The sequence below is a fragment of the Crocodylus siamensis genome, chromosome 9, assembly GCF_052110815.1.
Source record: "Crocodylus siamensis isolate JL-2025a chromosome 9, ASM5211081v1, whole genome shotgun sequence".
In the NCBI taxonomy this organism is placed as follows: domain Eukaryota; kingdom Metazoa; phylum Chordata; order Crocodylia; family Crocodylidae; genus Crocodylus; species Crocodylus siamensis.
In genome coordinates this window covers 54,985,623-55,001,000 of record NC_143403.1, presented here as the reverse complement: position 1 = coordinate 55,001,000, position 15,378 = coordinate 54,985,623, and the positions used below count along the sequence as shown (strand labels likewise).

Sequence of the window (15,378 nt, the reverse complement as noted above, 5' to 3'; positions counted from 1 at the left end):
GAATATAAGTGATTTCCCCTCCTTACCCCCAATATCTATCCATACAGGTTGGAATTGCCCTGAAACCATTCCTGCCTCAGCTGCAAACTACCTTCATCAAGGCACTACAAGATTCAAACCGTACTGTCCGCCTTAAGGCTGCGGATGCTCTTGGTAAATTGATTGTTATCCATGTTAAAGTTGATCCTCTCTTTACTGAGCTATTGAATGGCATCCGTTCCAGTGAGGACTCTGGCATCAGGTAAGTTTTGGAAGATGGGCAGTTACTTACTTAGCAGTAGTGGACTAAAGTTACTTTAGCAGCAACTTTATAAAATAAATTACTTATCAGTAGTGGAATAAAGGTCTTTAAAAATGAAATGTTTTTAAAACAGTCATAGAATCATAGAAAATTGGAGTTGGAAGGGACTGTAGGACATTATCTAGTCCAACCCTCTGCTCAAAGCAGGACCATCCCCAATTAGATCATAACATGAGTCATAACATGATAGATTAATTGAATATAGAGAAGAAGGTAGGTGCATGAATTCTCTGAAGGACTCCATCCTTTTATCTCTTTCTTAGTCTTTGTTTTAATCTGTATAGACCTGATGGGTCTTTTCTCTTGGTTCCAAGAATATCTGTCAGTGAAATGCACAGCTCCCCAGGAAATCAGAAATAAGCTGAAGAGAATTATCTATCTTTGTAAATGGTCAAAAACTTTCCAGCAGTAAGAACAGAATGCCAGTTTCCTTCAGTACTGGTGAACTCTGTCACAGAGGGAAACTGAAATTCTTAAGTTTAAGCATGTGCATACAATAATTGTTTTGTGTGGATCCTCTGTAGGCATCTGACACCTAGTTTCTTCTCTAGGGAAAAATGGCAACTTCTGACTGTAACTTATGGTTGTTCATTTGCAGAGACACAATGCTGCAAGCTCTGCGATTTGTAACTCAAGGAGCTGGTGCAAAAGTGGATGCAGCAATTAGGAAGAACATTAGCACGGTGCTTCTAGGAATGCTGGGACATGATGAGGTACGAAGAACCGCAGGGATTTCTCATGCATATGTTATTGTTGTTGTTGTTTTTAATTTAAACTCTGAACCTTCCAACAGAATTATTTCCTAAAATAGGTTCCTGGAGGAGTTTATAAATAATACAGTGGAGCAAAGCTTATGTAAAAGAAGGTTGAAACTATGCATTTCTTGCTAAACTGAACTTAATCTCTAAGAACTGAAATCACCTTGCAACCTTCCAGTACAGTTGCTGAGAATCAAACCTTAGTCAAGAATATGATACTTTCCTGGCCAATTTTTATAACTCTTAAAATCTATTGAATAAGTGTTTCTGTAGCAACTCTGTGTTTCTGCAAGGTGGGGGCTGATTTCTAGTTTCTTATTATGTTTGTTGAAGCAATGGAAAACTACAGACTTAGCATCAGATTGAAGACGAGAGGATATGTTCCATCTGACTGTAAAAGCACATGTATAATCTTAGGCTCTCAATTAGTGCAGATCAGTGGTGCTTAACCTTTTGGCCTCATTCACTGGATGAGTGGTGTGGAGCCAGTCCGTGGGCTGGAATCCCCACTGGGTCAGCTTGCAAGATTGGGCCTTGCGCCACCTCAGTCTAGCCCTGCATGCCTAATTGGGTCTCGTGCTGTCCAGGCCTTGTGCACCTGAATCAAACCCTGTGTGCCCATATCCAGCCCCATGCCTCCTTGGCCCAGCCCTGCATGCCTTATCTAGTGAGCAGGGCCACACACTGTCTGGCCTGCTAGGCTCCCCATGGGTCTGGAAATTGGACAGCAGGGTAACAGCATTACCACTCCATCCCCACTGCCAAATTTTTGGGCCTATGGGGCACCTGGTAGACTGGATGACATGGCTCTGCAAGCCACATAGCCCATGAGCTTGGGAGTCTGAGCAGCTCAAGATGAAGATGACCTCATTGTGGTTTCACTGACCAAGAACTTATCCAAGTTTAAGTCAGCATGGTCTGCGTCATACAGATTATAACATTGAGGATATGGACCAGTGGTTCTGAACCTTCCTACACTCAAAACACCCCAGAAAATGTCAGCTCTTGCTTTTTACTCATGTCTTAACTAGAAAAACAATAGCACAGTTCTTTTGTTGCAAAGAACTCAGAAAGACCACAAGAAGACAGAATGTTTTTAATACTGTGAATTTCTATTTGAAATCTCTGGGTTGACCTTGTGAATCATGTTTGCACACTTAACAGTGCTAATACTGTGTAGCCCCCCCCCGGCATCCTTGAAAGGATCTCAAGGCACCCCAAGGTGCCACAGCACCCTGGTTGAAAAATCACTGGTGTGGACAAATGTTCTTTCTAATTGCTTTAAAAGGCCAGGGGGAGCTGCAGTTTGCAAGTGTGCTGTTACAATCTAACCTTTGTGATCCGTTAGTGATACAATTTGCTTAGATCATTTTAACTTTGACCCGGAATGAAACATGTAGAAGGTACAACTGTTTTATTACACCTGTATTGCTGCAGAATTATGCAGAAATAAGGGTTGCAGCTTTACCATTTCTCTATCAGTTTCATTTGATATTGATCTACATCCTGAGTCTGGAATCCAAGGTTTTAAAAACATGAAGTTACATTCTGTGGTGACTCTCTCATTTCTCTTCATCTGGGCAGCCCAGTTGTGTGGTTCAGTGATATAAATGTTAAGGTCTGGGTGGACATAATGGCAAATTAGTACTGTTAGCGTGGCAAAGTAGCTGTAACTGTGAAAAGTTCTGAAGCAAGCCATGTGAGCCAACAGCAATGGGGTTTTGCAGACAGACAGCAGGCATTAATGCTTCATTTCTCACCCATAAATGGAAAAACTTCACAAAGGTGAAAACCATTTATTTTTCACACAGTGGTTTAATGTAGGCACTATATTGCTATGCTTTCTACTTATCTGGGTATTTTGTCTGTGGACTTGGTTTTAAATTACCTTACAGTGAACAACAAAACTTGGAGTTGATTAAAATAGACGAAAGATGGTAGGAGGGTGCTTGCAAGTTTCTGTCTTTCATTTTGTTTTGTTTTCTTTTCATAGCTTTTTTGTCAATTGTTCTTCTCAGTGGAAATTTTTTGTACACAGCAAACTCCTAATCTTTGCCTTATTCCTTTTTTGCCTTGTCAGGATACCACCCGCATGGCATCTGCTGGCTGCCTAGCAGAGCTGTGTGCATTTCTCTCAGAAGAGGAGCTCAGTTCTGTTCTCCAACAACATTTGCTGGGTAGGTCTGGCAGATAGGTGTAGTCATTTCCTGAACTAAGCAGGAAAAATCCCTGGTATTGTACATCATTCCCAGCGACAGGACCCAGAGAATTCGATTTGTATTCTGGGTTCTCTTCCCTGAAGCTGAACCTCTCTATGGAGCCACACTTGTATCTTTGCCCATTCTTCTCCCAGTGATTTGTGTGCTCTCTTACCCACAGTAGATCCGGGGATTATTTTTTGGCATGCTGTTTGTAGCTGTGTTGGTTTAAGGCATGGGTTTTCAACCTTTTTTAATAAGTGTACCCCCTGTGGCTTGCTTTTTAGTAAGTGTACCCCCTGGGCAGGAGAAGGGGGGTGGTGAGCGGCTGGATGCGGAGTGGGGGGCTGTGGTGAGTCACTGGACATGGAGCAGGGGGAGGGGGGCTTGGCGAGCAGCCAGACACAGAGCAAGGGTACGGCAAATGGTGGCAGTGCAGTGTCTGTGCGTTCCTGCTCTCACCCTGCCCTGGAAAATTGTTCTTTGCAAGCTTTCAGGCACAAACACCCTTCTGGTAGCATAGGGAGAGTCTGCTGTTGTTTTGTGTTCTTCTAGATGGAATAGAAGCCAATATGCAAATGCATGTTTGTGAAAATGCAAACGTGCTAGCGAGGATCAGAGGCCATAGGAGCTAAGTGTGAGGTGTGTGGTGGGGTGGGTGAAGAAGGGAATGTTGACCTGGTGATATAATGTAGCTGGTAAAATGTAGAGATAGTACGTATGGTTATTGGATGGTAGACAGGTTATAATGTGCCATAAATCCAATGTCTATATTCAGACCATGACGTTTTGTAGACAGTTGATTTATGAAGTGAAGTTCATAGTTTTGTCTGAGAAAGGTGTTTTGTAAATTCCCTTTGAGGATTAGAACTGAGAGACTGGAGAGAGTGGTTGTCTTGAGAAGTGTGCATCCACAGGTAATTGGATATTTTTGTGTTTGATACATTTTTGGTGTGTGTTCATTCTAGTATGCACTTGTTGTTTGGTTTCTCCTACATCAGGGCATTTAGTGCACTGGATGAGATATTACATTTCTGGAGGTGCAGGTATAAGATCCAGGAATGATGCTGGTTCTCTTGTGGAGTGCAGTTATTGTGGGAGTGATGGAGATATGTTGACAGGTTTTACATTTCTTGTCCCGGCATGGCCTGGATCCATTTGGTGTGTTTTGGGCCATAGGAATTTGCTTCTGGTCAAGAGAGATGGGCAAGATTCAATGCTTGTTTAAAGGCTAGGATAGGTGGTTCTGGGAAGATCTCTTTAAGAATTTGGTCTTCTAGTATGGGTTGCAGTTGTTTGAGGATTTTCCATGTAGATTCCAGGGAGGAATGGTATGCCATAGGTAATAGTGTGCAATTCGTGGGGATTTCTTTTTGTACTGCAGCAATTCTTCATGTGGTATTTGGGTAGCTGTTCCAAAAGGCTCTTTCTCTCTGGAGGAGTGTCCTTGTTGAGTGAAAGTCCTTTTGAGATTTGTGAGGTCATTATCACAGGCGTTCTCCTCGGTGCAAATTCAGTGGTGTCAGAGGACTTGGCTGTATATCACTTCTTTGTTGGTGCATTTTGGGTGATTGCTGGTTCTGTGCAGATATGTATGTTGGTCTGTGGGTTTCTTGTATATGGTGGCTTGTATTTTACCATTCTGGATATTGATCACAGGAAAAGGAAATGTTGGTGCTGGAGTATTCAAGAGAGAGTCTGGTGGAGGGGTAACGATTATTGAATTTGTGATGGAAATCAATCAGAGATTGCAGGTTTTTGGTCCAAACGGTGAAGATGTCACCTACATGTCTTAAATATAGCATAGGTTTGGTGCAATTCTTGAGGAATTCTTCTTCCAGGTGGCCCATAAAACTGTTGGCATATTGTAGGGCCATTTTGGTGCCCATAGCTGTGCCCATGGTCTGGAAGAAGTGTTAGTTATTGAAAGTGAAGTTGTTGTGTGTGAGGATGAAGTGTGTAAGTTCAGTAATTTCTTCAGGTCTGTACTCTGAGTTCTACTTGTAGGTATGTAAGGCAGGCTTGGCTGCCACTCTGATGTGGGATATCGGTATATAAGCTGGTAATGTCCATGGTGGCTAGGAGGGTGTTGCTCAGAAGGTAGTCTCTGTTTCTAAGTTTTCGTAGAAAGTCTGTTGTTTCTTGGACAAAACGCAGTCTTTGGATGACAAGAGGTTTTAGGAGGGACTAAATGAAACGATATTTCCTTAGTTAGGGTTCTGTGGTTGGATATTATAGGTCTGCCTGGGTTATGGATTTTAGGGAGCATGTAAAAAGTCCCTGAGTTGCGTAGTGGGAGGGGATCAAGTTCAGTAGTTTTTCTTGCAGTTCAGACGGAAATGATTTGATTCTGGTTTTGAGTTTTAAGGTGAAAAGGGGAGTTGGATCTTCCTCTAGTTTTTTTGTAATAGGTGGTGTCAGAGAGTTGTCTGTTGGCTTTAATGTAGTCTTCATGGTTAAGGGTAAACTATAGCTCCTCCTTTATCTGCTGGTTTTATTACTATTGTGTGGTTGGATCTTAGAGATTCTGTGGCCCTTCTGTCTGAGAGGGAGAGGTTGTTATGTTGGCGTGTTGATTGTTTCATTGTTCATTCTTTTCCTCAAGGAGTCAATATAGTGGTCAAGGTTTGAATTTTGTCCACTGTGAGGTGTCCAATCTGATGTTTTTGAGGGGTTAGTCTTTTCCACAATGTTGTCAAAAGATGAAGTATTTTTAGAAGTCGATTTATTTTGGTTGTGGAATTATTCCTTGAGACAGAGGCTCAAGGGTTATTTTTGGGAGTTGAGGCAGCCAAGCTATACCCATAGGGGCTTCCAGAATTGATTGGAATACAATTAAAAGATGCAGAGCTGAATGGTAGTACAGCTAAGGCCTTAGCATATTAAACTGATAGAGGTATTAAAAAATGCTGTAGAAATTAAGGTTTTATAGAAACCTTTGGTTCTATAAAACAGTTTGGTTTTCTAAACCTGCCAGTTTCTCTTCAGACTGTGGTTGGCGCATTAACTCCTTTGTCTGCATCTCCTGGTAGAAACATTGGTTTTCTAGCAGTTGTTAATGGTTTGGGACATATTATAGTATTCCATTCTGTGGAATTAAAATGGGGATCCACGGGCTGCTTTCCAGTAGCTGCCCCTCCCCGCTCTTTTTAATTTCATAATGTAGACATAAATTCCAATGGCAAGGGTCTCCACACATGTAAGTGGATATGTGTTTATAATTATACCAAATGGAACTCATCAGAAGCACAAAATCACTTAGCACTAGCTTCCAAATCTTCAGAATGGCTTTCACCTCCTTGCAGCGATGTTAGGTTTTAATTAGCATTTTTCTAGTGCTCAGCAATGCTGAAGAGCTTTGTATTTCCTTTTGTGCAAGTGGACATGAAATAGCTGACTGAGCTCAGTTAGATCAGGTAGAGTGGTTGGAAGGGGGCCTCACTACTACTCTGTTCCTCTCATTGTAGCTGATGTCTCTGGAATTGACTGGATGGTGAGGCATGGACGGAGTCTCGCACTGTCTGTGGCTGTAAACGTAGCTCCCAGCAGACTCTGTCTCCCCAAATACTATAACACTGTTCAGGAGATGATCTTCAGCAATGCCACGGCAGACAGGGTAAGCATTATTGGCTATTTCATGAGTATTCTGTCTCTTTCATTGTAATTAGTTTAAAGTTTGCCGAGCAAATCATAGGAAAGTAAGGCTGGAAGAGACCTCGGGTCAGGTAGTTTAGCCCCAGGCTCAAGGCAGGATCATCCCTGATTAAACCATCCCAGTCAAACATCTATCTAATCTGCTCTTGAAAATGTCCAGGGATGGAGATTCCACAGTTTCTCTAGGTAGCCTGTTCCAGTCAGAAAGTTCTTCCTAATCTCCAAATTTCCTTTGCTGCAGTTTGAGACCATTGCTTCTAATTCTGTCCCCTATGGTCATGGAGAAAATGCCATCTCCATCTTCTCTGTAATCACCCATCAGGTATTTGAAGACTTACCAAATTCCCTGCCTCCTCCCCACAAAGTCTTCTCTTCTCCAGGCTAAATAACCGTAGCTCTTTCAGCCTTTCATGTAAGTCTTGTCTTCTAGGCCCCTAATCATTTTTGTTGCTCTACACTAGACTATTTCTAAAATGTTCACATCATTCTTGAAGTGTGGGGCCCAAAACTGGACACAGTTCTCCAGGTGAGGCCTCACTAGTGCCAGTAATGTGGAGAATCACTTCTCTTGATTTACAAGAGACATGCCTGCTAATACAACACAGTATGCTACTTGATGAGGCACCTAACAAAACAAGCACCAAAGTCTCTCAGTTTGTTTTGAAAGCTGAGCCACAAAGAGATGAACAGTATTCTGAACGTCTCCTAATTCCTGCTATTCTGCAGTTATTGGTGTGTGTTTGTATGTAGGAAGTTGAAACTGTTCTGGGTTGTCTAAATTTGAGATTTCTTTCTGTGGTTTATATACTGAATCCAGAGGATGTTTGGGAGGTGCATCACAGAACCATTCATAACTCTTTCCTCCAAAAATTACTTTTAGTGAAAGTTGTTTAAATTGACAAATCAGCTTCTAATATGAACAAATACATGTCACATCACCCTATTAAAGCGCTCAGGTACTCAGTGGATAGGTTTAGTAGGGACTGAGAAACTGTCATTTTAGGAGGAAGGTTTGTGGCTGAGTGACCATCATAGGTATGTTCCAAGCTCTTCTTTGTTGCCATAAGGATCGTATTGTAGGGCCTACATAGGGGCCTCTAGATGCTTATGTAAGAAATATAATATGCACCATTTCTTTGTACTACAGATTCCCATTGCCATTAGTGGTATCAGAGGGATGGGCTTTCTTATGAAATATCACATAGAAGCAGAAGGAGGGAACCTGCCCCTGAAACTCTCCAACTTCTTTATTAAGGTGAGTCTCTGTCCTTGGACCCATATTGTTCAACATCTTCATTAACGATGTGGACACGAGTCAGAAGTGGACTGGCCAAGTTCGCCAATGACCGCATACTCTGGGGCAAAGCATCCACACCAGAAGACAGGAGGGCAATCCAGGCTGACCTGGACAGGCTCAGCAAATGGGCGGATGAGAACCTGATGGTGTTTAACACCAAAAAATGCAAGGTTCTCCACCTTGGGGAAAAAAACCCTGCAGCATCCTTATAGGCTCAGCAGTGCTACACTGGCTAGCACTACGGAAGAAAGAGACGTGGGGCTCATCATTGACCACAAGATGAACATGAGCCTGCAATGCGATGCTGCGGCTAGTAAAGTGACCAAAACGCTGGCTTGCATCCATAGATGCTTCTCGAGCAAATCCCAGGACGTCATTCTCCCCTTGGTGAGGCTGCAACTGGAGTACCGCATCCAGTTTTGGGCTCCACAATTCAAAAAGGATGTGGGGAAGCTTGAGAGAGTCCCGAGAAGCGCCACGCGCATGATCAGAGGTCAGGAAAACAGACCTTATGAAGACAGGCTGAGAGCCATGTGGCTCTTTAGCCTGGAAAAGTGCAGGCTTAGGGGTGATCTGATGGCCACCTATAAGTTTATCAGGGGTGAACACCAGGATCTGGGGGAACATTTGTTCACCAGAGCGCCCCATGGGATGATGAGGTCAAACAGTTATAAACTACTGCAAGATTGTTCCTGGCTGGACATAAGGAAGAACTTCTTTACTGTCCGAGCCCTCAAGGTCTGGAACAGTCTGCCAGCGGAGGTGGTTCAAGCACCTACATTGAACACCTTCAGGAGTCAATTGGATGTTTATCTTGCTGGGATCCTATGACCCCAGCTGACTTCCTGCCCTTTGGGTTGGGGGCTGGACTCAATGATCTTCCGAGGTCCCTTCCAGCCCTGATGTCTATGAAATCTGTGAAGTCTAGGAATGCCTGTTTTTCAGGTTTGTGCCACCCGAACTCTTTCTTGGGGATGTTTAAGCAATGGAAGTGACCCATGTTTGGGTCTGCTACAATGTGGGAAGGGCTTTCTTAATGGAATCTCAGCACTAGTTGTAACATGGAGTGAAAGTTGTAACTTTAGACGTACTATTTTGTGAAACTATAAACCTTATACTAAAGTATCTAGATTTTTCTGCAGCAAAGTACAAACAAAATGTTTTTCAACATTTATAGTTTTTATAAGCATGCACATTCAGATGCTAAACACCATGGTGAAGAACAGAGCAAGGTTTTATGCTCAAATTCTAGCCAACCTGGTTATGCTGTCCTTATTGCGGATAGTAGATATATAATATCCCTGATGTTGTGCTAAGCCATACAGTAGGAAGACCAAAGGTAGAATTTCAGCATTGTTTTTCATGGATGCAGAAACTTACAAGCAGCAGGTGACTGTAATAGGATTAAATAAAAAGAAACAAAATCAAGATTTTTGTCAATTTCTGCTTCTTCAGGTTGTATGAAAGAGATATGAAGATGTGGGCTTTGGCTTTTGTTTTTTTTTCCACTTTTTTATAATAGAAATATCCAGAAGGGCAACTCTGGCTGCAGCACAAGTTGGGTGATCAGCTCTCACCTTTTTCTTATTGAAATGGCTGGTACTGACAAACATAATGCTGTGGAGAAAGAGAGCCACTGAAGTTAAAGAAATATTGACAAAACAACTAAAAAAAGCAGAGTGTGAAGACAACTGAGTAAACAGTCCTTTTCCTCTGAGTTGCTCTGGTTTCAGTGTCTTTGACAGACGGTTTGAAAACATATAGAGTAGACAACAGCTAAATTTCTAATGCAAAAACCTCAGCATCTCTTTGTGCAGCATAAAAAAAAGAAAAAAAACACACACTGTTTTTTTCCTTTGTAACCTTTGCCTTAATTTATCTTTATTTTCAGGATGTAATATTTTTCCTTTTGAATTAGGTCATGAACTGACTTGAAGCACACACCAGTGTCATAAAGTGGACCTGGTATGTGAAAGCATATCTAAGTTCCAGGCTTTGAACTTTTGTAGGTTTTACATTAACCTGCATGACACAGTTCATTTTGACAAGATGGGATGAAATGTGGTCTTAATACACATGAATGTGGTGATAGAAGTATTACAATACAAAATTACTTTAAAATGTTAACCATTTTACTTTAAAGATTAAAAAGAGAAAAAGGGTCAAATTCAAGTTCACAACAAAAGGTGACAAAATCCCATTATAAACAGGTAAAAGCATCTCACAGACACTGCCCTTATGTGCCAGGTTTCAGCATGATTCAGGCTCTTAACGTGTGTGCATTTTACTGAAAATGCTGGAACTGAAGTGTTGCTGGGCTGGTGGTCACTGTCATTTCCTGAATTAACTGAAGGAAACCATGTGACCTGTAGACAACCGCAGTCTGCAAAGCTTCTTTTTGAAAGGTATTGCTCCTTGAGTTAGAATCCTGAGTTGCTCTCAGGTAGCAGTTTGGTTAAGTTTATGGAAACATAGAAGTGTACTGTGGTGAGAATAAGAAACAAATGCAGCTCTGTGAACACTTGCATTTGTGCATTAGTTTCATAGATGCTCGACCTTCAAAAAAAAAAAAAAAAATCAGTTCGGACTTTGAAAAGTTGTCTTTTGATGTACTGGAAATTAAGGTTCTCTGTCTCTTGCAGTGTCTCCAGAACCCGTCAAGTGACATCAAATTAGTTGCAGAAAAGATGATCTGGTGGGCAAATAAAAAGCACATGCCCTCACTGGATCCTCAGACAATTAAACCGATTCTCAAAGCACTTCTGGACAATACAAAGGACAAAAACACCAGTGTGAGGGCCTACAGCGACCAAGCCATAGTTAATCTCCTGAAGATGAGAGAGGGCGAGGAAGTGCTTCAGGTATGAGGAAGAAATGCCTTATCTTGCTTTGCATGCTGATTACCCTCCAAATATCATGTCTTTGAATGCTGATTACCCTCCAAATATCATGTCTTTGAATGTATCAGGAATCTCTTGCAGTATAGGGGTAGCAGTGGATATAGTTTTCCTGGACTTCTGGAAGGCTTTCGACACTGTCTCTCACCCCGTTCTCATTAAGAAACTGGGGGACTGTGGTGTCAACACCTACACAGTCAGATGAGTCGCCAACTGGCTGGAGGGCCGCACCCAGAGGGTGGTCGTGGATGGGTCCTTCTCAGCCTGGAAGGACGTGGGCAGTGGGGTTCCGCAGGGCTCGGTCCTCGGGCCTGCACTGTTCAACATCTTCATCAGCGATTTGGACGAGGGGGTGAAAAGCACCCTGATCAAATTTGCTGATGACACTAAGATGTGGGGGGATGTGGGCACACTGGAAGGATGCAACAGGCTACAATCAGACCTAGACAGGTTACAAGGGTGGGCGGATGAGAATAGGATGGGTTTCAACTCAGACAAGTGCAAAGTGATGCACCTCGGGAGGAACAACCGGCACCATACCTACAGGTTGGGGAACTCCCCTCTTGTCAGCACGGAGGTGGAAAAGGATCTTGGGGTCATCATTGACTCCAAGATGAACATGGGCCGGCAGTGTGGGGAGGCAGTTAGGAAGGCCAACCGTACCTTGTCATGCATCCACAGATGCATCTCGAGCAGGTCCAAGGAGGTGATTCTCCCCCTCTATGCGGCACTGGTCAGGCTGCAGTTGGAGTACTGCGTCCAGTTCTGGGCGCCACACTTCAAGAGGGATGTCGACAGCATGGAGAGGGTCCAGAGGAGGGCCACTTGAATGATCAGGGGCCAACAGGGCAGGCCCTATGAGGAGAGGCTATGGGACCTGAACCTGTTCAGCCTCCAAAAGAGAAGGCTGAGGGGGGATCTAGTGGCCTGTTATAAACTAGTCAGGGGGGATCAGCAGGCATTGGGGAGTCACTGTTCCCCTGAGCACTGCCAGGAGTGACCAGGAATAATGGTCACAAGCTGGCAGAGGGTAGGTTTAGGTTAGATATCAGGAGGCGCTACTTCACGGTCAGGGCAGCTAGGGTCTGGAACCAACTTCCAAGAGAAGTGGTGCAGGCTCCTACCCTGGGGGTTTTAAGAGAAGGTTAGATGAACACCTTGCTGGGGTCATTTGACCCCAGTATTCTTTCCTGCCATGGCAGGGGGTCTGACTAGATGATCTGCTCAGGTCCCTTCTGACCCTAGAAACTATTAAACTATAAACTATTACAAATGGTGGGTCCTTGGATCTGCACATAGTCCTTCATCCTCTGTCATTGTTTCTGGATCACACTCCAGTATTTTTGTGCTCAGCTATCTCAGGGCTCCATGAATCATAATATGGATTCCAAAAATGTAGCAAGCTGGGTTTGTACCTAAAAAGTAATAACCTGCAGAATGTTTTAAAGTCCTTGCCAAGCTGTGGTTGTTTATATCTAGGGTCACTAGTATATGAACACTTTGTTATAGCTGTGCTATAGATCCTGTTTTAGGGGGGATGAAATAGTCTTTTGCATGCCATTGGCCCGAGTACATTTCCAAGTTTCAGCTATTTTTATTGAGTGCTCATGTCTGAATTTGTGGAACCAGCTGAAAGGCTGTGGTGTGTTTGAAAGTGTGCAGGAGTTTTGTGTGTGTTTTGGCTGAAATAATTGTAGAGGACTTATCCAGGGGTGTTCTAGTCTGTTTGCCACAAATTATTTTAGTTAAAGCTAATACAAAGTTGAGATTTCCAAAGCAGGTTTAATTTCAGTCCGTAAACCTGAATCTATAACTATTGTTTGATTCACAATTTAATTTCATTCATTAGATTTGTTGAGAGAGAGAATGATAAAGAAGTTCTTTGATATAGCTGTAGATGCGTGCAAATCAATCCAGTGCTTTTTTGTTATGATCTTGCATTATACTGATTTTATCCTTACTTTTTTTGCCATGGCATAGCATAAGGAGTTATTGTAATTGCTGTTATTCTTGTTCATATTTCCACAGTCTGTCTCTAAGATCCTAGATGCTGCCAGTTTGGATCTGCTGAATGAAAGCTGCAGAAGATCTCTGAAGAAGCTTGCCAGCCAGTCTGACTCGGACGAACAGATAGACGACACCATACTGACGTGATAATTCTGATCCAGAAGAAAGAAAACTTTGAACCCAACCGCTGCATCAGCATTTCAACTAAAAAAAAAAAAAGTTAAATGTTTTCATTTTTGAAAATATGTTAATTCTGGTGGGGGCTTGCAAAAAGGACTCCCGGAGAGTATTTTAATATCAAAAATATACCAGAATAGCCTTAATTAGATCCATTAGTTGAATATTGAAAATTCGGTCCCCTGTTTGAGATGGAGAATGTGTAAGAGAAAGTCACACCAATCAGTACTGAATAATTAAGGCTGATTGTAAGATATGATGGGGCATCAGGCTTAAAACTCTGGTGAAATCACTTTCTTTATCAGGGTCTACTTAAAAGCTCCAGTAAATGGAGTTCTCCCTTTTCCACAGACTCTGTGCAATGGGAATAGACCTCTGTGAAAGTTTAAAACCTATTGTTTTTGTGTACTGCTACCTTGCTGCTTGTGACAGTTCTGAAGGCTGAAAATCCCTGTAAAACAAATTATTTAAACTAGCCTTAGAAATTGAAAATGCAGAGGGGGGAATTAAATGCAGGCTGTTTAAAGAAGAAACATTTAATAAAGGCTTTGGATTTAATGCCACCGGTGAAAGCATTTTTCTTTCTATAAAAGCATATTTTCAAGAGGATTAGGCCATCTTGAACCAGGTATATTAGAAAAGATTTCTTATATTGCATTTACTTTTTTGATGCATTTTTCTCAAGAGACTGGTTCTACAGTAGACAGCACTGTAATAAACAAGAGAGATTTCCAGTATTGAAACAAGCTAGGGGTTTGCAAGCCAGACAAGACTAAACATTTAACAAAATTGACAAAAATGGATTCCAGTTCAGGAATTATATGATCTCATTCCAGGAATGTGAATGACCACTGGCATCTTTTCTGTTGCCTGTCTGTTGGACATAACAGGCCTTCATTTTTTGTGACCTCAACTACTTGATAGTCCATTCAAATTAACATGTAGGCTTGCCCAGAAGTTATGTCATTTAACACTAAGGGTGTTATTTATCAGGCAAAATCCACCTCAAAGTTTACATTTTACTGATACTGTTTATACAAAGTATGGGGGTGGGGAGGGAGCAAAAGGCACAGAAATGTGTCTTATACATTTATGTGACCATAAAATGTAGAGCAAGTTGTCCAATGGGGTTATAAACGCTGATATTTAGTAGCTACCATGGTAACAAAAGTGAACAGGAAAAGGGTTTTGATGGATCTTAGTAATATCAACACTAAAAGTTCACCAGAAATTAAAAATAAATGCTAAAATATACCCATAGGGTAGCTTTTGGTCAAAAGTTTATTGTTTTAAGAATCTGTGGAAAGGACCTTGCTCTTCCCTAAAACCTCCATAATATGATTTTGGACCAGCAGGATGATAGAGCTGCTATGTGTAACGATCTGATTCATCTATAATGATTTATTTTACGCCAAGTCTCTCTTCTGTTTTGGTTAAAAAAAAAAAATTAGTAAAGTACATATTCCAAGTCATGGCCATGACTAGATGATAATACAGTCATCAAAGAGTAAAAAAGGGGCCTAAGTGGAGTACATGGTCTTGAACAGGTTTGATGCATTAGGGTAGTTTTACCCATAATGCATGAGCTGCATTTTGTTATAAAATATTTAAATAAGGAAAACAAAAAAGATACAAATATCTTATGTACTGAAACAAATGTACCCAAAGTTAATACAAGTAAAAAAGGTAAAACGGGCAGCAAAATGTTCAATAGATATATTCAGGAGTGTACTTGGGACTTTGATCCTGAAAGCTTGAAGAAAAGGAGAGTTTTCTTGCCATTTTCCAGTTGGTCTAATAAAAGGTATCATTTTGGAACCAAGAGTTCTAGTTTTTTGTATATCAATGGATATATTGAAATTATGATTCTTTTATTATAGCAGATAGGTAGGAAAGGGTACAGAATGCAACAGATCTCTTTAAGTAGGGTTGTTTATTTCAGTAATTAAAGGCACTGGTCTTGTGGACACATGCTCGCTCGCTCTCTCTCTCTCTCTCTATGGATTCTAAAGTAGTTTCCACTTACAAAAAGCAGTGTTAAGATAACATTTTTTTAAAGTTCCACTGTTAGTATGTGATCATATATGGG

General features: G+C 41.7%; 1 protein-coding gene across 1 annotated transcript in view; it reads left to right on the top strand.

Annotated features, from left to right (window-relative positions):
- GCN1 (GCN1 activator of EIF2AK4) overlaps positions 1-15,057 on the top strand; it is a 71,365-nt gene extending 56,308 nt beyond the window's left edge. The window contains exons 52-58 of the mRNA XM_090062383.1: positions 48-241; positions 900-1,014; positions 3,140-3,236; positions 6,725-6,873; positions 8,059-8,166; positions 10,851-11,069; positions 13,134-15,057. Coding sequence (XP_089918509.1) covers positions 48-241; positions 900-1,014; positions 3,140-3,236; positions 6,725-6,873; positions 8,059-8,166; positions 10,851-11,069; positions 13,134-13,259 — 1,008 coding nt within the window. The 3' untranslated portion in view covers positions 13,260-15,057. The remainder of the gene's footprint in view (positions 1-47; positions 242-899; positions 1,015-3,139; positions 3,237-6,724; positions 6,874-8,058; positions 8,167-10,850; positions 11,070-13,133) is intronic.
- The last annotated feature ends 321 nt before the right edge of the window (positions 15,058-15,378 follow it).